At 43.0% G+C, this 26,404-nt stretch overlaps 1 protein-coding gene and 1 long non-coding RNA gene across 2 annotated transcripts in view; both read left to right on the plus strand.

Annotated features, from left to right (window-relative positions):
* The first annotated feature begins 5,797 nt into the window (after positions 1–5,797).
* Positions 5,798–26,404, plus strand: part of ADAM19 (ADAM metallopeptidase domain 19) — an 80,868-nt gene continuing 60,261 nt past the window's right edge. The window contains exons 1-3 of the mRNA XM_047091888.1: positions 5,798–5,970; positions 8,964–9,049; positions 13,357–13,427. Of these exons, the coding sequence (XP_046947844.1) occupies positions 5,904–5,970; positions 8,964–9,049; positions 13,357–13,427 (224 nt within the window). The 5' untranslated portion in view covers positions 5,798–5,903. The remainder of the gene's footprint in view (positions 5,971–8,963; positions 9,050–13,356; positions 13,428–26,404) is intronic.
* On the plus strand, positions 22,283–23,634 carry LOC124520811 (uncharacterized). The gene is made up of 2 exons (XR_006964401.1): positions 22,283–22,660; positions 22,886–23,634. It is a non-coding gene; the product is annotated as an uncharacterized LOC124520811 (long non-coding RNA).

Consider the following 26,404-nt stretch of genomic DNA (forward strand, 5'->3'; position numbering starts at 1 on the left):
GTACACTAAAAAAAATGGAGACTATTAATTATGTAAATTATACCCAAACTGGACTTTAAAAAAAGAGCTAGTTGCTGGAAAAATGGTTTACAAAGCAAAGTTGTCACTGGGCCAACATTATTCCCATAGTAAGGGCCAGTGAAGAAAATTCTCCTAAGAGCAACTTGGAAGTGTGCTGAGCCAGAATGAAATAATAACAATTAATTATTTAATTTATAATTTATCTAATTAAACATTTATGATACCTTCTAAATGCTGGTGGGACAAAAGAAGAAAAAGGTATACCTCCTATTCACAAAAGGCTCACAATGTAGTGGGAGTGGGGTAAGAAAAAGAAAATTACAGTATAACAGGATCATTATCTTTGATAATTAAAGAATCGGTATATAATTAGACTCTTCACACATCACACAATTAAAAGCACAAGCTAAGCATTATACACTCCTCACCCCTGTACTTAATAGCAGTAGAATGAGGATAATAAAAACTAGCACTTATTGACTGCTTACTACGTGAGAGGTGTTATTCTAAGCAACAATTTAAGCCTCACAAAAGCCCTGTGATCTAGGAACCATCATTATCACTGTCCTTTATAGATAAGGCAACAAAGTCATAGGAAAGTTTATTTTCCCATGGTCACACAGTTGTAAAGGGTAGCACAGGGATTTAAACCCTGGTATGATGGTCACCTCCTAAACATGACAGTATACTGTGGCTACAGAGAAACAGTGACCTGGGTCACTTGGACTCCCAAAATTTGGAACCGGTTGCTCTAACTCTGCCTCAGTTTCCCTAACATTGGAGGGGAGAATCAAGCATGCAAAACTCTCTGTGTAAGACACCAGGGTAAACCACTATTCCTCTTGTGATCCTTTCCTGTGTTTACCATTTAACCCGTCCACCTCCATTACTAAAATAATATGTAATTATAAAAAATGGAAGAAGCAAAAAAAAAAAAAAAAGATAAAATGCAAAAAACAAACAAATAAACCTTCATCCACCCATAGTCTCACCACCTAGAGGCAAATACTCTAGCATTTTGGCACATTTCCTTTTAGTCTTTTTAAGAAATGTCTTTTATTTACATAGCTGAGATAAAACTTAAATGTAATTTTGGACCCTGCTTTTTTTCACTTAAAATCAGAGCATAAACTCTTTGTAAACGCTATTTTAAATGAATGTATAATAATCTATCATATGGATACTCTACAATTTATTAACTATTCCTTCACAGTTGGATATTTAGGTTATTTCCAATATTTTCACTATTATAAATAACACCACTATTAACATTCTAGTCCATAAATCTTGCAGATTATTTTTTTAGGATAGTTTCCCAGAAATGTAATTACTAGGTTAAATGTCAAGAATATTTTACAGATTACATAGAGATGTAGTATTCTTTACAAATACAAATACATTCTTTACAAATAAATGGAAAGGCTTCCATGGGGTCAAAAGTCATTTGTATGTTTGTTTCTGTGTATAAGTATGGAGTTGAGGGGGTGATGAGAGACAGAATTGGGAACTTTCTCAGTACTTGGTCAGTGCAGTAACCACTTGACTTTTTCTTTTGTGAGCTACTTTCCAATTGTCAGGGGCCCATGATGGTTAAATATTGATCACTGAGTGCCAGCAAATGGAAGCAAATTTCATGTACAGAGTTTGTATACCTTCTGCAAGTATATTGTCCATAGAATCAGTGAGACTTGGCACCTCAGTGTTTTTCACTGGGCAGCACCTTCACCACCATTTCGTCAAGCGTTCTCATAGCTCCTGGGTGAAATGGGTTGGAACAGCCATTACCATTCTCAGGTCATTGGTTAAAAACTGAGGCCCAGAAAGAAGTGACTTACCCAAAGTTACAGAGCTGGTTGCAGAGAGCTGGGACTAGAATTCTACTCTCATGCTTCTACGGTAAAAGCCCCTGTTACAAACTAAATTATGTCTCCCCACCCCCCAAACCCACATCACCCATTCATATGTTGGAGCCCTGACCTGCAATGTTACTATATTTGGAGACAGGGCCTATAAGGGGGTAATAAAGGTTAAAAGAAGTCATAAGGGTAGGGCCCTGATCTCCTAGGATTAGTGCCCTTATAAGAAGAGGAAGACCAGAGCTCTCTGCACATGCACAGAGAAGTAGCCATGTCAGGACACAGCAGAAGGGGGTTGTCTACAAGCAAGAAAAAGAGACCTCACCAGAAACCAACCTTGCTGACACACTGATTGTGGACTTCCAGCTTCCAGAACTGTGAGAAAATAAATTTGTGTTGTTTAAGTCACCGCATTTGTGGTATTCTGCTATGGCAGCCCTAGCAGACTAATACAGATTCTGGTATCGAGAAGTGTGGGGGGGTGGGGGGGGGGGGGAAAGAAGTGTGGGGAGGGGGGTGGTTTGCCTAAAAAATGTGGAAATTGTTTCTGGAACTGGGTAATAGGGAGAGAGACTGGATAAGCTGTGAGGTGCATGCTAGAAAAAAAAATCCTAGGTTGCCTTGAAGGGACGGTTGGTAGAAATTGAATGTTAAAGGCAATTCTGGTGAGGGCTGAGGAAGGAACAAGAAGAGCTATTAAAGAAAGCATCTCTTATTTTAGAGAAGACACATATCATCATGGACAGAATGTTGGTAGAACTGTGAACATTAAAGGTGATTCTGGTGAGGATTCAGATGGAAATGCAAAACATGGGAATGGAAACTGGGAGAAAGATGATCCTTATCAGGAAGCAGCAAAGAACTTGGCTAAATCGTGTTCTAGTGTTTCATGGAAAGTAGAAATTGCAAGTGATGAACTTGGAAATTTAGCTAAAGAGATTCCTAAGCAAAGTGTTGAAGGTGTGGCCTGGTTTCTCCTTGCTGTTTATAGTAAAACATGAGGCAAATGAGAGAGGCAAATGGAAGGGATTGGTAAGCAAAAACAAACCAGAGTGTGAAGATTTGCAAAATTCTCAGCCCATCCATGTTGCACAAAACAAGAGTGCATGTTCTAGGGTGTGTCTGGCAAATCACTCTATAAGGAGGTCACCCATGCAGTGTATCAGCCATCTCAGCAGAAACCAAGAATAGAGATGGGATTTATACCAGCACAGACATTGTCAGTTTGGACCAAAGGTAACAGAGATGGGATAAAATAAAGGAAGGCTATTGGATTTCTGGGATTCTACAGGACAGGATAATAAAGCTATTTGGCTGTGAATATGCTTTGTCCTTTAAGAAAAGAGGATTGACCCTGAAGGTGATTCACAGATCATCAGGGCTGCCATCCCACTATATGCCTAAAGCATACAGCCCAGAGAGCAAGACTATTTCTTTCTGGGTTTCAGAGGGTAGGCCTCCTCTTGGTTTCAGGGCTCTGGGCTGTCCCTGCTTAGTGCCTCAGGGGCAGGGCTACAGCAAAAAGCCACAGGGTGGGGCTCTGCCCCCAGTGGAGGAGGCAAGGCTGCTGCCTAGTGAGGATGACACTACTGACCAAGTGGGTCCAGAAGGCAGAGCATTCCTCGAGAGGATTATTCTAGAGCTTTAAGACTTAGTGGAATTTTCCTTGCTAGGTTTTGAATTTGTCTGGGACCTATCACCCCTTCCTTCCTGTTGATTTCTCCCTTTTGGAATGGGAATATCTATCCTATACCTGTATTTTGGAAGCATGGAACTTGTCTGGTATCTAGGTAGAGAAGAATTTTGCCTCAGGATAGGTCATACTTGGAGCCTCACCCATATCTGATTTAGGTGATACTTCGATAAGACTTTGAACTTGGAACTGATGCTTGAATGGGTTAAGACTTTGGGGATTGTTGGGATGGTATGAATGTATTTTGTGTACAATGAGCACATGGATTTTGGAGGGGTCGAAGGAAAGAATATTAAGGACTGAACTGTGTCTCTGTCAAATTCATATGCTGAAGCCCGACTATCAGAGTGACTGTCTTTGGAGACAGGGCCTATAAAGAAGTAATAAAGATTAAGTGAGATCATAAGGATGGGGCTCTGACCTGATGGGATTAGTGTCCTTATAAGAAGGAGAAGAGAGAAGAGCTTGGTCTCTTCACACAAGGAGAGAAGACACCATGTGAGGACTCAGTGAGAAGGTGGCCTTCTACAGGCTGGGAAGAAAGATCTTATGGAAAACAACCAAGCCAGCATCTTTATCTTGAACTTCTAGCCCCCAGAACTGTGAAAAAAGTGTCAATCCACCCAGTCCGAGGTATTTTGTTACGGCAGCTCAAGCAGATGATTATAGCCTCTAAATACATCAATGGCTGGGGTGCCTGGGTGGCTCAGTCAGTTAAGCATCTGACTCTTGATTTGGGCTCGGGTCCTGATCTCGCCTTTCAGTTCATGGGATCAAGTCTGGAGTGGGGCTCCACACTGACAGTGTAAAGCCTGCTTGGGATTCTCTCTCTCTCCCTCTCTCTCTCTGCCCCTACCCTTTTCTCATTCTCTCTCACTCACTAATTAAATAAATAAACTTAAAAAATACATCAATGGCAAGACCATATACTTTATTTATCCCATGGGTATCTAATGGTTTTGATAGACCTACCTACTCATCACCTTCCCAATACAGAGTATTTTGTTGAGTTGTACAAACCTGGGTCTGAAGAAAGAGGTGCCGTCAAGGAACAGATGACAAGAGGTCTGAGTCTTGGTTTCTAGAACCAGGCTTTGCCAAACCTTGCCAAGGGATCTTGGGCAAGCCACTTCCCTCTGGTTATCAGTTACCCATCTATAAAATAAGGTATGCTGCATCAGACTCTGGAGTTATACACATGTGGGCTTGAATCCAGACTCTGACATTAGCTGTGTGACCTTGCACACATTACTTGCCCCCTCAGATTTAGTTTTCCCATCTCTAAAACAGGATAAGTGTTAGCCCAGGGTATTACTGGGCTAACTGAAAGATGATGTGCAGAGTCCCTGGCACATTTTAAAGGGCAATACAAGTAGTTCTCTTCCTAGATTAGTTAATTAATTAATTAAGTTAATGTATGTAAAGTGGTGAGGACAGTGTCTGGCACTTGGTAAGGGCTGTATCCAGTTTCGTTACTTTTTTTTCTTCTTACTTGAACAGAGAGTAGGTCCTCAGTAAGTGAGGTCCTTATTATTATTTTGGAGGCTCATCTCCCTTCATTTCCGTCCAAAGGCCTAACTCCTAACTATAGCTAATTTCGGTTTTTCCCCAAATACAGCCCGTGGGCTTTCCCGCCCTAGTACATTTGTCTATTCCGTTTTCTCTGCGTGGTGCTCCATTTCTCCTCCTCCGGAGCTCAGATGTCTTCTCTTCTGGGAATCCTCTCTCCGACACCCCCCTCCTCCCAGTCAGAGGAATGGCTCCTAGATTTGTGTCCTGCTAAGAAAACAACTCCATATAGCACTTAGTTCTTTGTGCTCGGTGATTCGGTTAACTCTTTCAGAGCCTGCCTCCAAGAGTGGCGGCCTCTAGGGCACGGTGCTGGGTGAGTAGCCTCTGGGTGTCACCCAAGACGTCTTAGCACAGTGTGGGACAGAGGAAACGGACCCTTGTGCAGACAGGGGTCCAGTTTTAACTCCTAGAAGCCCGAGCCCCCACGACCCTCCCTAGGCCTTGCCCACCGTGAAGCCTGCCCCTCCTCGGGCTCCGACCCTCCCTCCCCCGGTCCCCATTACCTGAGCCGACCGGGCTGCCCAGGGGTCCCCCAGGCTCCTCCTCCGCGGTCCCTCCGCCCCCTCCTGGCGGGCGCGTCCCCTCCTCCACCCCGCGGCGGAGCCCTGCGGAGCTGAGGGCGGAGCGTCGTCGCCGATGGCTGGGAGCCGGGCTGGGAGGCGCTGGGAGAGCAGTGGGTTCCAGACGCGCCGCCGCCTGGCCGGGGGGCTGGCATGGCCGCGTGCTTGTGAGCGCGGAGCGCGCGAGGGGCCGCTGCCACCATGCCCGGGGGCGTGGGCGCCGTCCGGCTCTGCCTGCTGGCGCTCGCCCTGCCGGCGTGGACCAGAAGTAAGTGCCGGGGTGCGGGGGAGCTGGGTGAGGATGGAGATGGGTGGGCTGGGTGGCCGGAGGACGTGGGAGTCGCCCCCTGCAACTCCGCGGGGCTGTTCCCCCGCGGTCCCCCAGCCTGGGAGCCCGGGCTTTGTTCCCACGTTGTGCACCCCGGGAGGTGGTGGGGGGTCCGGGAGACCCAGAGCAGGCAGAAAACAGCCGGTCCTCTCCCTGGCTTGCCTCCCTCTCCCTCTTTCTCTTTTCCCACTGTTTTTCTGCTTTTGGCTTCTTTCCGCTGCTTTCCTAGTCTCTCCTCCTTTCTCCAGTCTTTGTGTGTGTGTTCCTATAAATATATATCGATAAAATTGGAACCGTACCATATGCACAGTTTTGTGTCTTGCATTCTTCACTTCACAGTGTGAGCGTTTGCCACATCGTTACATTCTGCAAAAACATGACTTTAATGACTATAGATTATATCAAGAAATCGGAAAAGTGTAATCTTCAAAAAGTTAAAAACATGACTCCTACAAATACAGGATGAATGGGTGGCAAAGATTCCTTCAATTCATTAAGGAGGCGGCGAGTAGGATGGTGTAGCTGGTTGAAAGCATTAGAGGAACAGGGGTGGTGCAGGTATCCAGGAATTGTTGAAATCATGTGCTGGGACAGATGTAAAAGTGGTCAATGCCCCATCCAGGGAAACAACCATAATCCTTAGTTATCTTTCTCCCATACTAAAGTCATTTGCCTCTCTACCAGACAAAAATTTACAGTTAACATGGTAAGTTCACAGAGTATGGTTTTTTAATTCGTTGTAAATTTAAAAAAAAGTCAAACAAATGTGCATTCCCCTAGAAAAATTTGGTGATGTATGAGAGGGCCTGTTAAATAGTGCTCCAGTGTGACATTGAAAGGACATCCTGCTTGCTTTTTGCCTCATTTGCAAGTTTTGAACAATTTTTCTTAAGATATACTGTGCTCCTCTATTATTTAGACTTGCTTTCAGCATTTTTTTTTGCAATCATAAAGATAATTTCATTCCTTTAAATATTGCATTAAATATCGTATAATTCCTTTTTGTTGCAAAGAATCCAGACTTATGAGAGCCACTGGAGCAGGGACTATGCCTCTGGTTTCCCCGTGAATATCAAGCACCTAGCATAGTACTTGGTAAATAGTTAAGCATTCAGAAAACATGAGTAAATGAATGCATTGCTTCTGATTTTTACCAGTATGACGATTCTAATGCTAGTCTAAAGAGATTATTTTTTCAGATATATTTTGATTGAGAATACACTATATCAATAATCTGAAAGGAACATCAATCACTCATAATTTTGCCACTCTAACAGAACAGCTGTGGCTATCTTTCATATCGCTCATTGTATTCTATGTGATTGATGTGGTTGGTTTAGAAAGAATAGATTTTTGGAGTCTTCCAAAATCTAGGTCCCCCACCCCAGGAGTCCTATGGATTTAACCTATTCTTGTGGAGAGTAATTTGTTTAGGTTTTGGGAAACTACCAGTTTATCGAGGTTATCTGCAAAAGTGAGGTCTGCAGTGCCTAGAACAAATCTCTCCTCAAACAAGTTTCAATTCACCTTTTTTTGCAAAATGGGAATCCTGCTGCTTATCTTGTCTTGAGGATGAAGGAGAACCAAGTGGTGATAGTGATTTGGAAAGTAGGAAGTGATCTGCAAATGCAAACTTGCCATTAGGAAGCTCAAGGTAATGCCACGATGCTTTGTGGTTCTGGGAGCAATTTCACGGTGACTCTCCCCAGTAACGCTGTGACATAGGCAGGCGGATATCATGGTCTTCATTTTACAGATGAGCAAGCTGAAGCTCAGTGGGAATCACCTGTGGGCCTGAATCTGACCCATGATTCTGAACATACCCAGAATCCGACCACTTCATTCTTCTCCACTGAGGTCATTTTAGTCTGAGCCACCATCATCACTCACCAGGTCTCCAGCCTGACCATCTTGCTTCTACTCTCACTCCCACACCCTCCCCCACCATACCCCCCATCTCCACCCAGCCGGCAGAATGATCTTTTAAAAACTGAATACAGATCATATTGCTCTGTGTCTAAACACTCCAGTGCCTACTGATCTGTTTATTTTGAGAGAGAGACGGAGAGAGAGAGAGAGAGAGAGAGCGTGAGTGCACGTGTGAGTTGGGGAGGGGCAGAGAGAGAAGGAGAAAGAGAGAAATCCCAAGCAGGCTCTGCACTGTCAGTGCAGAGCCCCATTAGGGACTCCATCTTGTGAACCATGAGATCATGATCTGAGCTGAAATCAAGAGTTGGATGCTTAACCCAGGGCCACCCAGGTGCCCCTCCAAGTCTATTTATAATAAAATCCAGACACTTTCCATGGCTTCTGTGATACAGACCTGTGGCTCCCTTGCTGACCACATCTCCTACCAACTTTGCTGCTCATTGACTAGATTCTACCTAGTGAATCTCCTACCAATCAACCACATCTCCTACCAACTTCCCCACCCATTTACTAGATTCTACCTCTACCTTCTGCTTGCTCCTTAAATGGGCCGAGTCCACTTCTGCTCACGCATGACCATTGATTGCTCTTGCTAGCCCCTCTCCCTGGGGCACTCTTCTCCCAGATCTTTGCATGGCTGCCTTCTGGTCTCTCAGATCTTAAATGCCATCTTTGCTGATCATCCTGTCTAAAATAAGCACTTCCTCTTCAGTGTCTCTTTATTCTATGAACCTGTTGGACCATTTGAGAATATTTGTGGATTGTGCATCTCTCACCTCTAGAAAGTAAACTGTGGGGAGTACAGAGACCTTGGTAAGCCCTGTGTACCACTATATGGCCAACAACTAGCAGAGTGCTTGACTCATAGGAAGTGCCAAGAGCCTGGCATCCAGCAGGTCTCCTAATGACCCAATAAGGTGTTCTTTCCAGTTGGCAATGCATGCCTAGCTTAGCTAGGGTGCAAACTCCTGGGATACCAATGGTTGTGCATCCTGTATTGGCAGGAGAAAACGGGGAAGGCAGCCCCCAGCTGCAGCATGAACTAATAATACCTCAGTGGAAGGTTGCAGAAAACCCCACGAAAGAAAAGGTAAGACCCCAAAATATCTTATTTTCAAAGGCAGGAGCTGACAGCTCCATTCTGTGAAGTGGCGGGCCACCTTCTTAATGTTCCTGGAAGCCCAGTCATCATTATAAGTTCTGTTTGTGACCCACTCTACATCCTCTCTGTGTATTGGTTTTGAAAATCCCAGATGGGACTTTCCTTCATTGTGTGACAAACTTGTAGAACACTTTCAAATGCTATTAGTTGAGGAAATGAAAATTATTAATGCTGACACAAGCTAAGTGCAAATAGTCACAAAAATCACGATCTCTCAAATGGAATTGATTAAATATTGTCATTGCTATATTTTGTCTATATAATACATGCTTTATTTTATTGATGACATAATTTACTTGAAAAGAAAAATAATAATTCAAGCTATTTTTAAGAGTCAGGGAGGGATCTAGTACTGGGAAATACATCTTAAAATGCAGGAGGGCTCCTTGGGCCATAACACCAGAAAAATGCACAGGCTTTCTCAAGGGGATTGGGAGCAAGACAGAAAATATTATCCTGTTATGCAGAGAGGACCTGTACATCTAGGATATTCTTTGTGATTCTGGTCTTTATAGTTCAAGTGAGTCATGAAAGGGCTAGAAAGTAAGACATGATTGCTGCGTGCCAGTAACCAGCTATGGGACTTTCTACTTTCTGAACTTCAGTTTCCTCATTTATAAAATAGGGCTTAGAGGGGATAGGAAGAAAGAGGACTGTGGAGAAGGGAGAGTTAATAAGGTCCTTTGGGCTCATGATTTATTGGGCAGCATATAAAAGCAGGAAAGACTTCAGACTTTGTGGCTTTTGAGTCTGGAAAGGTAAATGGGGGCTGGGGGTGGAGAAATGCTTGGAATCCTTGAAGTTATGGCTAGAGTAATACAGACATGTCCAAAAATGCTTCAGTTTGAATTTGTTAAGGGAACTTCCTGCAAAAATTTTAGGAGAAATGAAAGTAAGTAACATTTTATCCTAAAGACAATAAATGCATGGAATTCATTTCATCAAAAAGTAGGAAAGGCTAAAAATAGCTTCAGGGAAAGTCTAGACAGATTGATGGATGGCTATCCTAGAGCAGGTTATTTTTAAAAAATAGGATCTTGGATAGTCCAATTTATCCATTATTGCTCAAGGAATGGATCCGATACTTTTGTAGAGGTTCCTTCTAGATGTGGGATGCCTAGCATCCTCAGGAAGGGCCTGAGAAACAAAGTGGAGCTCTAGATCTTGTCTTTATTCCTAGCCATTGTCTGCCCTGAATCTGGGTCAAAATATTTTGTAGGATTAGTCGGCACAGTGCCCTGTGCCATAAGTATCCATTGAATGAACAAATGAATGAGTGTCAGAGAGAGAGAGAGTAGAAGGTAGGTTTCATTCAGGCCTCTTATTCTCATTTATGTAATTAATTCATTCATCAAACATTCATTGAACATTCACTGTATACTAAATATCGTACCAGATCTTATGGGGGCTGCACATACACAGGACAGATTTCTGATACCCTATGGCGCTGAAAATATATTTACTTACTTATTTATTTGTTTGTTTATTTATTTATATTTATTTTATTTATTTAATCTACCTCTAAAGAGAAAGGAATTTTAACCCTTTCCTGCAGGAAGTATAAATATCAGTGTCTGAGCATCTTCCACACCAGAGGGAAATATTTTTGGAGTGCCCACTTATAAATACTCGTACTCATGTTGCAGCTTGTGTCTCTTTGGAGGAGACGTGACAGTGCTTAGATGTGTGTCAACTTGCCTTTTTTGTCTGGACTGTCACATGGCCGTCTACTCCTTGAATGAGGGAATTGCCACAGCTCTGTTGGTGTGTACTTTTCCTCAAATGCCCACTTGGGACTGTGTCCTGATGCTTAGTGTCATTGGGCAGGGTTCTTGCTCTGGAACATCCCAGAGTAAAGCGGCAAAGGATCAGCAACCAGAATGGGTGTTAAGAGAGCTGCATCAGGGCATCAGAAATAGAGATGTGGATCCCGTAGTGAAGTTATTGTGCAAACATCCACCTAGCTTCCTCTCCCCATGATTTTGAAATGTCCCTTTTTAAGAGAAGTCAATAGGATGAATTAGTGCAAAAAATAGCAAAGGACAGGGTTGCCCAAGCTTCCTGTATCAGAACGTTCAGATCTCATCAGAGCCCTTGGTGGTGTGACTGTCCCAGGGATGCCCAGGACCCTAACGGCAGATGCAGTTTGGGGCAAATGAGAAGAGGAATGTACTTGGCAGAGGAAGGTCCCCAACCAGAGGTGGCAAAGCAGTTGGCCCACTTTCTCAGATGCTGAAACTAAGCTTTGAGATCATCCTTAAAAGGGACAGAAGCTCCACTCTATCAAGAACTTCTGTGGATTGAAAAAAGACTTCAAGAGTTTCTCAGTTCCTTGGTCCCAACTTAGAGAATGTGCATTTAAAGCACACCAAAGAATTGATCCTGTTTCTTTAAGTTTATTTAATTTTGAGAGAGAGAGAGAGAGAGAGAGTGAGCAAGCATATGCATGAGTGAGGGAAGGGCAGAAAGAGAGAGTGAGGACAGGGAGAGAGAATCCCAAGCAGGTTCCATGTGGTCAGTGTGAAGCTTGACTCAGGGCTTGATCTCACAACCGTGAGATCGTGAGTTGGACGCTTAACTGCTTAACTGACTGAGCTACTCAGGTGCCCTTGGTCCTGTTTTTGATATGTTTAAATATGTAAATATCTCATTTCAAATAAACAATTTTTTCCTTTGAGATAAGTTCAACCACCTTAAGTTGAATTGTTGAAGCATGGAAGTTTATTATGACTTGAATTTTTAATTTCTTTGAAATTTTCCATGATAATAAGGTAAAAAGAGATTAAAAGCCCATCACGTAAAATATAAAAGCAATTCTAAAAACATGGAAAGATGCACAAAGAAAATAAAATTAACCCATGATCCTATTGCTGAGAAGTAACTGTGGTAACCTTTTGATATATTTCTCTCTAGAAAAGCATATTTAAATAAAATAAAATAAACAGTGTTGTTTTGAGCCTTTGTGTACTTAATAATTATCATGTGTACTTTCTTGATAGTTTAAAAATTATTTAAAGTCATTTTTAATGACTGTCTAGTGTTTTGCCATATGATTGATTATAATTTATTTAACCATTCTATTATTGGACATTCAAGTCATATTTCATTAATCATTATTGTAGGTAATGAGCATCCTTGTATATAAAACTTTACTTGTGCTTCCATTTGCTCTTTTAATATAGAATTACTGAGTCAGAGGGTCTAAACATTCAAAAACTCTTGGTCCAACTTTCAAATTATTTCCCAGTGAGTTTGTATCAATTTAAATTCTCACTGGTAGGGTATGAGAGTGCCCATTTTTCATTATGCCCCACTGCCTTGTGATTTATGGGTCCTAAAAAATATTTGTCACTGTGATTTTTTAAAATGTATCTTTAAAAAATTTTATTTTTTGGCGGGAGCAGTTACCAGTGATGTTGAACATGTTTGTGTGTGTGTGTGTGTGTGTGTGTGTGTGTGTGTGTGTGTGTGTGTGCGTGTGTGCTTATTGGCCATGATATCTCAAATAATTTATTCTGAGTGTGTTGCTAATTTGGCTATCTGTAAGTTCTTATGTGCTTAAAATGTATATTATAAAACCTTAGTTAGAGGCTCTTCTAGTTGTCTCCTCTGAAATGGGTGGGTGAGCGGGGCATCCAAACCAAGAGCCAAAATAACATAAAATAAGAACTCACTATGAAGAGAGTTCTCCTGGTATTTTAGATAATAGCCAACATGTATCAGGGGCTTTCAGTGTGCCAGGCCCTGAGACAAAGTTTTTACATTTACTGTGTCACTTTATCCCTACAAGGTTCCCATAAGGATGACTATTATTATCTCTATTTTATAAATGAGGAAACTGAGCTAGTGGGAGGTTCAGGAACACGCCCAGGTTGGCACAACTACAGTGTCAGAGCTCAGAGCTAGCACTTGAATCCAGATGTGACTCTACACAGAATTTACCACTGAAGATTGTGTTGTTGGGTGTTTGCCTTTCCCAGACCTGTACGTGAGCACTTCCATCACATCTCAGCTTGAAGTTTCTTTCCTTTGTGTTTGAAGAGAGGTGGATGGGGGAGGGGAATTGGGTCCTGCGGGGATTGAAGTAATTTCATGTTTGGGCTGGAAGTGCAATTGACCCTTTCTCGTTCACTTCCTGTGGATCAATGTGAGAGCACTGTGCTGGATCCTGTGTCTGTTCCTGGGAGCCTTGTCCCTGCTTTTAGGAACTGACATTCTTTTGTTGTTGCTTCTAGCATCCACTCAAAGCTGAGCTCAGGGTAATGGCTGAGGGGCAAGAATTGATCGTGGACCTAAAGAAGAATGAGTAAGTGGACTCTTCCTTGTCTAAAATGAAACAATTCACTTCCCTGTCAACGCCGGATGCAGGTGCCATTGTTTTGGAAAGAAGCAGTTTGTTAAATGACCCAGGCTCTCAATCTGTGGTTCCTTTGTAGGGAATGTCTTGCAAAGACAGCATATCCACAGTCTCTTGATTTGCTGTGAAATTACTGGACCGTTTAACGTCTTCCTTGAATTTCCTCTGGTTGTATTTCCGGGGCTCTTAGAGTTCACTGCAGGCTCACAGGGGTGTGTGTGTGTGTGTGTGTGTGTGTGTGTGTGTGTGTGAGAGAGAGAGAGAGAGAGAGAGAGAGAGAGAGAGACAAAGGGAGGGATGGACTGGAGGACTTTGGCAGCTGTCTTACTAGCTCCAGCACAGCGCATGGCAGGAAGTGAAGGAGATTAGAGGAAAACAGCAGAGAGCAGAGAGGCAGGGTGGAGTGTTCTGGGATTTTGCACCTCACACGCGGGCTGCTCCATCTGTTCTGGGTCAGCTAAGTCTGAGATTCTGCCAATAAGGGCATGGTCAGCAGTCCCCTGGCTTAATCAGGCTGATTCTTCCATCTTCCTAACCTCATTCATCTTGGGTGGCTGCCTGGCTCAGGAATATTTCCACATTGATTTGCCATCAAGTGCAGTTGTGTCTTGATTCATGTTATTGAGCAGGTGAATAGACATAAAGCATGGCTGCTTTTTCACCATTCCCAATCTGCTTGGCCACTGGAGAGCTCTGCTCACTTGGCTGGGGGATGCTGAGGCCTTTGGTGTTTTCCCACTAACCAGTTCTGCCTCACAGACCTCACAGATAAGGCTGAATGGCTCAGGGAACTGCCTGCCTCCTCTTGGCAGCCTCTTGAGTCCCCTAGAAGCAGATGAGTAATCAAACGCATCACTGCCAAGAAAGGGATGGATAGGGACCTTCCCGTATCCAGAAGGATGGGAATGGCTGCTGAGCTTGGGTGGAAAGCAAGAATATAAATTATTCCAAATTTGGGCTTTGGACACTTGCAAAGGAGGGTGAGTGGTGTTGGAAGTGTGGCAAATGTATGCCTTAAGCAGCATGTACAGTAATGGACTTCATCCACACCTTTCCTCTTTGTCCAGTATATATATGGTGGCCTTCGGGAAGCTAAACAGATGGGCAACTCAAACATTTTTGCTACTTTCCTCCTACAGTGAAACCACCCCAAGAATGGGTTCCTTTTGTCCCATTTTCCTGGAGCAGATTTGGCTGGCTGTGTCCTCAGAAGGCATAGGCTCTGCATGACTGGGATTTCTCCTTGCATTGTCTTCCTTTCGTCCTGCAGGAAATGCCTTCAGAGGGTCTGTTCTTGACTGTCTCTCAGGAGCCTGCTTTAGCTTCCCATGACCCCAGCCTTCCAGCTCTAGTCTGAATACTTTCTATTGCCACCTGAGCCTCATCTGTCCTATTTGGCCCCAAGTGAAGCATTTGGGCCTTCAACTTCCTCTGGGTAGTACAAGTGATGTGGGTGATGTCATGGGTAAATGGGATCCCAGGAGTCATCCTTCCCTCATGTTTTGGAACCTGTGCAAGAGGTCATTGGAAGTTAGAGCAGAAAGACATCTTAGAAAAACACTGAGTGCAACCGTCTTATGTGTGGTTGTAGAAACTTTGAATCAGAGAGGGTTAGGCACTTGTCTAAGGTCACACAGCAAGTAAATGAGAGAGGTGAAAGTAGGATCATTTGTGTTCTTGGCTTGGTTCTAGAGTCACAGAAATCCAGGTTCGGCTTACGAGCTGTGTAACCTGGGGCAAATTGTTGCCACTTTTGGAAACTCAGTGCCCTTATCTATAAAATGCAGAATGTGACGCTGACTAACTTCTTAGGGTGATTGTGAGGACTGAATGAGGTGGTGCTCGTGAAGTGCTTATAAAACGCATGGTGATCAACCACTGTTGTGATTTTTATTGTCCCACACTGAGAGGTTCCAGAGGAGAGCCTGGCACACAGCTCTACTGTCTGCTACTCCAGGCAGCTCTTTGGTTTCCCAGTGAACAGCAGGGGTGGGGGCGGGGGGGGGGTGCTGGATGTGGTTCCTGGCCTCCTTGAGTTGGCAGAAGGCAGGAGGCTTGACAAAAATGGAAGCAGCAGAGCCAAACAATATGACCTCACCAGGTATCCCTAGGGGACAGCTTCCTGCTATTTTCGTCCAAATTGGGTTTTTTGTTTTTGAACATGTGTTAGCAAGCGGAACTCTAACTGCATACGACTTCCTAGTGTGTTTATTTCCCAAAGCCTTCTCATTCATGGTGCTTGTGAATCTGGATTCAAAACAGCTGGGGGGGGGGGAGGGGAGCTGGGGGAAGTGGGGGAATGATGCTTTTCTGATTTTTCAAATTGCTGTGTTAAAGTTTGTGTAATCCCGTGATATTTGAGGGGAAGCTAGGCCCTATGCCTGGTGACTTCTCAGTCTCTGGTTCTTCATTTCCCCCACCGATTCATTCACTGTCATGCATCTATTATGTACCTGCAGCATTGCAGGCACCAGTGTTGGTACTGGGGACATGGCTGGGTGAACAGAACAGTTCTGCCCTATGGAGCTTATATTCTAGTGGTAAGAACAGTACACAAGTAAACAAGTAAACTGTGGTATGTCCGATGACAAGTGCTATGGAGGAAACAAAGTTGGGGGAGGCAGGAGGGGTCAGGACGGAGGTGCTTTTCAGAATGGCGGTCAGAAAAGGCTTTGGTAGTGTTTTGATATTGGGGTGAAGACCTAAAGGAGGTGAGGAAGTGAGCCATGTGGACAGCTAAGAGATGACAATTCCAAGGAGAAGCAGCAGCCAAGTTTAAATCCTGATAGGTTATGAAGGCTTCCTCCATCCCCATACATTTCCCCACATATTGGATTCTGAGGCCTCCCAGGGCAAGGACTGTGGGCAAGGGCTTCTGGGATTCTGAGGGAAGGGAGAGGACATTTCTAATTTATTTTTCATCATCCTGAGGTGTCTGGCCTTCTCCCATCAAGTCAAAGCCCATGTGCTAATGCATGGCCCAAAATAGCAGTGAGCAGGCCTTTAATGGAATTCACACATGGAGAGATTTCCAAGAATGGTGGGGATGGAGGAGCAGGGGGTGGGCCGGGAGAGTCGGGGTGTAGCAAACAGGCTTTCAGCTCAGACACTGAGAGTTGCCTTAGTTCAATAACGTCACAACTGGCAGCCTTTTCCTGCTGTGAAGCAACTCAGGATAAATGGCTGTATGCCCATGGGAGACACACATCTTTTATAGAGTGCAAGTGAAAAGGAGTGACATTGTAGGGCTAACCACAATATGGCTTTCATGTTCGACAGTTCTGGGTTCAGATCCTGGCTCTGCTACTTAACTAACTGTGTATTCTCTTTAAGTCTCAGTTTCCCTATCCAGGGTATAATGATAGTGCTGTGCCATGAGCCATAGGGAGGATGAAATGAGATGGTATGTGTAAAGGGCCCAGCATTGTGCCTGGCTTATATTCCATACTCAGTAAATGGCAGCTACTATTATTTCTTGCTCATGGTTTTTTAATTGCAAAAGCAATACATGCTCATGGTAAAACATTTAGCAATACCAAAATATGGTAAGTTAAGGAACGAGAGCCTCACAGGCTCAAGGTGAATCCACTCTTTGGTGGGCCTACCCAGGACCTTTTCTGTGTGTGTGAGAACACGTGCACAGATATGCATAAACACAGTTGCACAGAAGCACATATACCGGCTGCTATTTTTGTTGGGGAGGGAGGAGCAGAAATGAGATTATACTATATACATTGTTCCATGCTTGTTTATTTAGACTTAACTGTATGTCTGAAGTAGTACTCTACTCCAATAAAGTGTATATTATGTTCTTTTACATTAACTCACACATCTACACATGATTTGCAAATGTTGGTGCATAGTGTTATTAAGAGAATCTTACTTGCGATTGAGGCATAGCGGTCCAGTGGAGAGAGTACTGAGCTCAGAGACACATGATGTAGAGGTGAACAATAAGCCAATTGGCTCTCCTGGGCCTCAATTTTCTCATCTGTAAAATGGGGATTTTGTCCCCATTGGGCTCTAAGAGCTTTTTCCTTCACTACATATTTAAAGGATATGGTGTAAGTAGAAAAATGGAAAATAAGTCCCTTCCTTAGGGAGTTTGCTCTCCAGTTAAAGAAACATCCTTGAAAATAAGGCAGTGGGATAAAAGCAAGTGCCCCAAAACCACAGACCTTGAAGTAGAGTTTGAACTTTCAGCTCAGGACTCACCGTTTAGGCAACATAAACAGGAAAAGGGAAACAACAGGGAAGAAATTATAGGCTGTTATTTTCACAACCCAAAATTTTGAGTCATAAATCCGTAATATTTTTTCTGCATATAATTTCCCCCATACCCTGAGGACTGCCTCATCAACCCAGAAACTGTATTGGACAAAAATCTGTTTGCTGAAATCAAATGGACTCTTCCTTAGCTGTAAGCATCTAGGGAGATGAACACCTCCAGGACATGTAGGCTTTGGTTCACCCCCTTCTCCTTTCTGCACTTTTTTCCCAAGAGGAGAGCCCACTGAACTGTTGAATCAGCTTGCAGGATGCTCGATGCTCATTGGGTTGCACCCAAGGGCAGGATCACTAGGTTACAAGGTCACCTTCAAAAGCACATGAGTAGCTCAACTAGTGGGCACTCTGCCCAGAGGACCTTTGGCCATGTACTTCTCCCTGCTGGTCTCTTGAGCACATTCTGAAACTCTTAATTTCCTCGGTATACTGTCTTTCCTTGAGTCCAAATGATGATAAGATTTAGATTTTGGCTTGGGAAAGAGGTGACAACCTGGAAAATTAACATTCACTGCTAATGGAGTGATCTAGTGCCCTAGTTTTCTCCTTTTTCCCCTCAATTCTATTTGAATTATATAATACTGGAGGGTTGGAGAAGGGGAGAATTAGCAATCAGGAAAGGAGTTTTTCAGTAAGAGACAGGCTGGATTAGTTAAGCACCTCTTAGTGCCACACTTCCCTTCCAAGGAGGCCTGGGAGAAATATATAGCTGATCCAGACCAAAACCCTGAATACACCCAGGCCACTGTGCTCTCTGCTCTCTCCACCTTCCCAGCTTCCTCTTGAGTTGAGAGTAGACTTTAACATCTTATCTAGGATAAAGGACAGCTCTGTCTGGCCCTCTATTGTCAGGAGCTTCATTTGTTGTTGGCAAACTTCAATTTCCCTGGATCAAAGACCAGCTTAAGAAAGGCTTAGATGCTATCCCAGTCCGCTTGGTAAACCATGCTTCACTGAGTTGCATTTAAATGAGTCAACAGACATATGGATTACATTTCACTTAAAATACACATGGCTTAAGAAATTAGAGGATATCGTTCTTTAACCAAGTATTTGGCAGATCTAAAGTATTCAAAATGTTTTTCCAAACTCGGCATGCAGCTGGGCTCCCCATTCCCCACAGCTGAGACTGAATAACTGAAGGAAGCTGGTGCTGAGGAAATGGTTGAGTGGATGGGTGGGGACACCAGAATTTGATGAGAGCTGCCTGTAAGTGTATGCAGTCTTCTTCAAATGTTTTCTGAAGTACCAGGAACTCCATTAACCCTGCTGCGTTGACTCTGAGGCAGCGGAGGCAGAAGCGGATACAAATTCCAAGTACTACACTAGGCACCTTGCCCCAGAGACACCTGTGGTCCTGCTGGAGATGTAGTTTCCAGTTGTAGCTTTGTAGACGGAGATGTATTTCATCTACAATTCCCACGTTGCCCAGAACCCCTAGAGTTGCAGACCGAATGGATCGCCAGCCAATCTGATGTGATCTTTTTGCAAGCCAAATTCTCACATAAGCAGCGTCTTTATTATTTCTAAATGACTGGAGACTTGATACCACTTTCTCAGGGTCCGTTGCATAAATTTAGTTTCAGTAATTAGGAGAGCTGATCTGAAGGGAGGTAGCTATACAGTTGCCAGAAGAGAGTATCGGGGAGCATCTGGAATTGAAATAACCTAGAAGTGTTGATTGAAGGCCGCGAGTGAGCCCATACACCTAGAACATCATAATCCATAGAGTAGAACAGACTCAGGCTTTGGTGCACAGAGACCCACATTCAGTTCCAGGCACCGACACTTCCCGGTTAGGTGGCCTTTGGCAAGTCACCTGCCTTCTGAATATTTTCTTTATCTATATTCATAATAATACTCAGTCCTTGGTTAGCATGTGCTGAGAGCCAGTCACTGTGCAGAGACACTTCACACACTGTTCTATTTAATCCTCATGGCAACCCTTTGAAGGAGGTATTATTGTTATTCATATTTTATGAATAAGGAAACTCAAGTGTAAGGATGTTTAAGTAATTTACCCAATGTCAGGCAGAGCCAGGAGCCAAACTCAGAACCATCTGCCTCTTACTATATTCTACCACATGCATAGAAAATAGACATTAATACCTTCATTGCAGGGTGAGGTAAATTGAAAATTGCTCCCCATCCCAACATATTCACATTCTAATCCTGGGAACATGAGACTATGTTACTTTATATGGCAAAAAAAGAGTCTTTGTAAATGCAAATAAATTAAAGATCTTGAGAAGGGGAGATTATCCTGGATTATCTAGGTGGCCCTCAGTGAAATCACAAATACATTTATAAGAGGGAGGCAGAGGGAGACTTGATCGTAGACAGGAGAAGGCAGTGTATAACCATGGAGGTAGAGACTGGAGTAACGTGGCCACAAGCCATGGAATGCAGGCAGCCACTGGAAGCTTGATGGGGCAAGGAATGGAATCTCCCAGGGGGAGTGCAGGCCTGTTGTCACCTTGATTTTGGCTCAGTGGTCCTGTTGGAGATGTTGTTTCCAACTGTAGCTTTGTAGACTGAGATGGATTTCATCTACAGTTCCCATGTAAGACGGATTTCATTCTTCTGGCCTCCAAAATCGGGAAAGAAAAATTTCCTGTAATGTTTAAAGCCACCAAGTTTATGGTAATATACAGCAACCACAGGAAATGAATACCCAGGGCTCATGAGTTTAGTGGTAATGTATTAGGAGGTGCTCAGTACAGTGCCTAGCACATAACAAGCAGGTTTCAATACACACTAACTTTCATTAATGCAAAATCAAGAACAAATGTTTTCTAAAGTGCCTTGGTAATGCATAGCATTGCACATGGCCCCTGTGACTGTCTTCATGCATGAAGCGACAAGAGAAAAACATATTGAGAAATAGTGTTGTGTGGTTATTACTTATCAGCATTTCCTAAGTTCCAGGTCATGTACTCTGATGCTCAGTCTGCCTTCAGGTAACTTCTGGCTGGGGAATGGTGGTCAGATATTAATAATGGTGTCAACAACCATGGTAATTATAGCTGTTACCATGTAAAAGATGCTTACATAGCAGGCACTGTTCAGAGGTCTCTATGTGGTTCATCTAAGTGAATCCTCACAACAACTCTGAGGTGTAGGTACCTGTATTAGCCTTATTTGGCAGATGGAGACCTTGAGACATGGAACAGTGTGACTTGCTCAAGGTCACCTGGGTTGGAAGGGCAGAGCCAGGATGTGAAGCTAGATCTGTTTGATTTCAAAGCCCAGGCTCTTAGCCATGGCCTTGTATTGCTTCTCAGATGCCTTGCCCTTGCTCGGTATGTTCTATCTCAGTTAGAACTGGCATTACTTCCCCATTCTACCTTCCCTCTTCCCTTTCCTTCTGTCTGTCCTAGGCCTTGATTAGGATCTGGATTTCAGTGTATGGTATGGATTTAGAGCTTGGCTCTTTGCACCCACTGATGACGTAAGCTTGTTGAGTCTCAGTTTTCTCATCCACTTAATGGGGCTAATAATAGTGGCCACCTCGCTGGATGTTGTGTGAGTTCAATAACGTAATGCTCTTAGAGGATGTGCACAAGGCCTGGTGCACCATGAAAGTGTAATAAATAGTCGCTATTATTTGTAATTCTCAGGGTCGGAAAAACAGTTAAGAATGAAGTAAGAGGGAATTCCCCTGGGTTGGTTTCCAAACGTAATTTGGAGGAGTTGACCTTAGAACCCATTGCCCCTGAGAGGAAATTCACTTCTGCTCTCCAGGCATGCCCAGTTTGACCTAACTGTATCTCAAGAATACAGCTTTGTAGGGTTCTCTAGCCAGCCAAACTGTACCTCTTTTCTGTGCCTGCAGAATCAGTGCCCAGCCACTCCCTTGGCAAAACCCTGAACTGTCCGATATGGAGGTCAGGATTTGTTTGCCGGTTCCGGCTCTATCTCCTTCCAGGGATCCACAGCTAGGGCTGCCTGTGTAGCCAGGAAGGATGTCCATGGTTTTCTTTTGTCTCAAGCTTATTTCTCCTGGCGGCCCTTCAGCAGGAGCACGGGGTAAAATGAATGGGAGGAAGCTGTCAGCTGCCCTGTTGGCCTTAGATGGACCCTTGTCAGAGCAAAGGGAAGTACTGCACTTGGAGGAAGTCAGGAGTTGATTCTTGAGTTTAAGGATCCCTTTACCATCAGGCTGTTTACCTTAAGGTCACAACGATAGCCAGCATCCAGCGTGTGCACATTGATGCTGAACTTAGTATCTTACATAGATTTTTTTTAAAGCCCTTTGTAAATCTCCATGTAAATTTACCCAAATAGGGTTATACTACATCCTCAGTTTTATAAATTTTTTTCAGTTGGAAATATAGCATGGACAATCATCAAATCATTAAAAAAATTTACACAAGAAAGTTTTGGAGTGTTTGAAAACTTTGATAATAAAATTCTAGAAAAAAATTACACAAGAAATAGAGTTTCAAAATAAATGAGATCATACTGTATATATTATTCTGTAATTTGCTTTTTTATTATTTATCTTCAGTATCTTTTCATATTAGCATATTTATAGGTCTGTCTCATTCTTTTTAATGGTGACATAGGATTCCACTAAATGGATAGATCAAAATTAATATCCTTATTAATGGACAGTTAGGTTTCCAATTCTTGCTATTTCAAGTAATGCTGCAGTAATTAGCTTACACATTATCTTTAAGAACACTTGCTAGCATTTCTGTAGGATTGATACCTACAGGTAGAGTTGCAAGGTCATTTAGCATATACGTTTAAAATGGTTTGGATTTTGATCAGTTGTACCTTTCACTCCACAGCTTCTACCCCCGAAGGCTGTACCTTTTTATAGTCATGCAGCAGAATATGAGAGCATATTATAGACACATTTCCATGAAATTTATCAGATGATTTTTTATCAGGTAATTTTTAATGGCTATGTGATATTAAATTGTACATATATGGCGTAATTGTAAATTTCTTATAATGAAAAGTTATCAAATGCATACGGAAGTAGAATAATGTAATGAATCCCCATATGCCCATCGTCCAGATTCAATAATGATAAAGATGCCAGAATTAACTTAATTACCCCATATGGGTAGGCATTCATGCTGTTTCTTCTTTTTTTTCATTTTTACAAACAGTGCTGAAGTGAACGCCCCTGTATTCTTTGGAAGGTACTTCTAGAGGATCACCTTCTAGGTTTCAATCACTGGATCAGGGGACTTTATGTGGAACACGTGGATAAACGCACATTGCCTTTGACTTCCCTCTAAGTTACATCCTACAGCCCTTGTGGAGCCAACTTTTCACACACTCTCACCAATGGGTCGAGTTTTGAGCTTGGGCGCACTCTTCAAACCCAACTCTCCTTCCATTTTTTAAAAAAAGCTTTATTGATAAATAACTCATAAACCATATAGTTTATCTATTTAAAATATACAACTGAATGTTTTTTAGAGTTGTATAACCCCACATGTCCTAGCTTTTGAACATTTCATCACTCCAAAAAGAAGCCATTAGCAGTGTTACGGGTTGAATGTGTCCCCGAAATTCACATGTTGAAGTCCTAGCCCCCAGGACCTCAGAACAACCTTATTTGGAAATACAGTCATTGTGGATTTAATCAGTTAAAATGAAATCATACTGGGATAATCCAATATGACTGGTGTCCTTATAAAAAGGGGAAATTTGGCCACAGGCATGCACACAGGGAGAACACTGTGTGAAGACTGAGGTCATGGAATAAACCAAGGAACTACCAGAAGCTGGGAGAGAGGCCTGGAGCAGATCCTTCCCTAAAACTTTCAGAGGAAGCATGGCTCAGCCAACCCCTTGATCTTAGACTTCTAGCCTCCAGAACTGTGAGATAATAAATTTGTTTTTTAAGCCATTCAGTTTGTGGTACTTTGTGAAGGCAGCGCTCGCACACTGATGTGAGCAGGCGCTCCTTTTTACCCATCCCCCTCAATAATAGGCAACCACTACTCTGCTCTCTGTCTCTATAGTTTTCCGCTTTTGAGATATTTCATGTAAAGGAGATTATACAACATGTGTTGTTTTGGTGTTTTTGTTTTTTGCTTTTTTTTTTTTGTGACTGGCCTTTTTCACTTAGCATAATATCTGTGAGTTTTAGCCATGTTGAATAGCATGTATCAATAGTTTATTCCTTTTTATTCCTATATAGTAGTCCATTGTATGGATATACCACATTTTTTTTATTCATTCATCAGCTGATGGATAGCCTGCATTTAAAAAAAGTGTTCTTTTAATGTTTATTTATTTTTGAGAGAGAGACAGAGACAGAATGCAAGCAGGGGGGGAGCAGAGAGAGAGGGAGGCACAGAATCCAAAGCAGGCTCCAGGCTCCAAGCTGTGAACACGGAGCCTGATACGGGGCTTAAACTCATGAACTGTGAGATCATGACTGGAGCAGAAGTCGGACGCTTAACCGACTGAGCCACCCAAGTGCCCCGGATCTCTTGCATTTTAAGCCAGAGCTAACTTGTCTCCATTCCACAAGGTTGATTTCAGCAAATGTTATGGAGCATGTATGTGTAAAATACTATGCAAGTGCTGTAGGGAATAGATGTAAATACAGTGTCCTTGCCCTCTGGCAGTTTACTGTCTGTGGGAGAGAAAACATGCAAACAGCATACATAATTCAAAGCAGATTACAAACTTAATAATAAGGTTGCAAGTACAGTGCTGAGGAAGCAGGTGGGAAAAGAGACTTGCTGACTGGGGCATAGAGAAAACTTCCCTAAGGACGGTTACTTGGAGCTCTGTCTTGCAGGAGCAAGGAGAAAAGGCTGTGGGTTGTTGTTGTTGTTTTATTGAAGTATAATTGACAGACAATATCCTATTAATTTCAGGGGCACATGATTTGATATTTTTATACATTATGAAATGATCCCCATGATAAGTTTAGTTACCATCTGTCACCATGCAAAGTTATGTTGATATTGTTGACTATATTCCCTATGCTGTACCTTACATCCCCATGACTTATTTATTTTGTAACTGGAAGTTTGTACCTTTTAATCCCCTTCACTTATTTCATGCCCCCGCCCCACTCTGTCCCTCTTCCAATAACCAATCATTTGTTTCTTATATCTATGAGTCTTATCCTGTTTATTCGTTTGTTTTGGTTTTTAGATTCCACATTTAAGTGAGATCACACAGTATTTATCTTTCTCTGTCCGATTTATTTCATTTAGCATTATGCTTTCTGGGTCCATCCAAAGGAGGGGAGGCTTTGGATGAGGGAGGGAGGAGAGGTGTGTGGAAAAATGAGAAAGGAATTCAGACTGAAATTAATATATAAATATTTGGTCTGGATCAAGGGGCACCAGGGCTGTAGTGCTAATAATCTCTTAGGAATTCAGTATTCCAACTAGCCAGATCATTTTGACTCAGAAGGGTATTATGTGGGGACTAGGGAAAGGGTTTATTTTCCTTCCACAGCTTGCTACCCCAGGATTTCAGTGCCCTAAAGCTCAATTTTTTATTCTCTCTCTTTTTAATTTTATTGTTATTGTTAATTTTTTTTTTTTTTTTACTTTGAGTTGGGCTTTCTTCCCTCAGTTAAAACCATGTGGTCAGGGAGGTAGATGGGGTACCTCTAGGAAAGATCCTTGAGGTACACTCCAAAGCTAGGCTGCATTTTTTTTAACACATCGGATGAGAAGAAGCTCTTGCCCCACCCCTCCCCATTGAAGGGAACTTTGGTCTGAGTCTAGTGGATCAAAGTGTACCTGGTGGAGGGAGCCATAGACTGATTGCAAGAGGCTGAGCATAAGGCAGAGGGTGGCTTCTTCACAACTTAGGGAGGCAAGGAAAGCCTCCTGAGAAGCAGGGCATGCTGGGTGGGATGCAGAAGGATATGTGGATATACTTTTGGACTTGGGAGATGTGTGGAAGTGCCACCTTCAGGACCTCTGTTTTCTCCCTAGCTTCTAGGATGTGTCGAGGCTCTTCATCTAGACTCCCTAGAAGGTGGAGGATGTTTCCACTCCACAGCCTTTGTGTTTGTGCCCTGTTGCATGACTAGCTCAGGAAAAATCTAAGGGAGGAGGAGGTCAATACTAGAGCCTCTGGACTGGTTCTGTTCTGAGAATGAAACTGCGTTTACATTTCACCCAGGAAATATTTTGATTTTAAGAAAATGAGCTTACTCTTTCTCTATGTAGAATTTAGTGCCATACACAGACCTTTAGCTGACACCTTGAATACTAAATAAATAGGCGCTTGGGCACCCTGGAGCACATCATAGATCTTGTTCAAACTCAGCTGGAGGTGGACATTGGGTCAGAGAATCCCTGGCTTTTTTTTCTTTTTTCTTTTTTTTAAGTAGGCTCTATGCCCAGCTTGGGGCTTGAACGCATGACCCTGAGATCAAGAGTCACATGTTCTACTGACTGAGCCAGCCAGGCACCCTGAATCTCTGGCTTTACTGATGGGAATCTCTATTGTATTGGGCCTGAGGTCTGGTCTACTCATTGGTAATTCTTCACTTCTTGTCTTTCCTTCCTTCTCGTCCTTCATTCAACAGGTATTGTGAGTGCCAACCACGTGGCAGGTACTGGGCTAGGTCCTGGGTGTTCCTTGGAGAGCAGTGGCAGGCAAAGCACAGTCTCTGCCATGGTGGGGCTTAGAGCTTA

The sequence above is a fragment of the Lynx rufus genome, unplaced genomic scaffold, assembly GCF_022079265.1.
Source record: "Lynx rufus isolate CCGP_SWC_20201006 ecotype Redwood Valley unplaced genomic scaffold, mLynRuf1.p SCAF_1, whole genome shotgun sequence".
Taxonomy (NCBI): domain Eukaryota; kingdom Metazoa; phylum Chordata; class Mammalia; order Carnivora; family Felidae; genus Lynx; species Lynx rufus.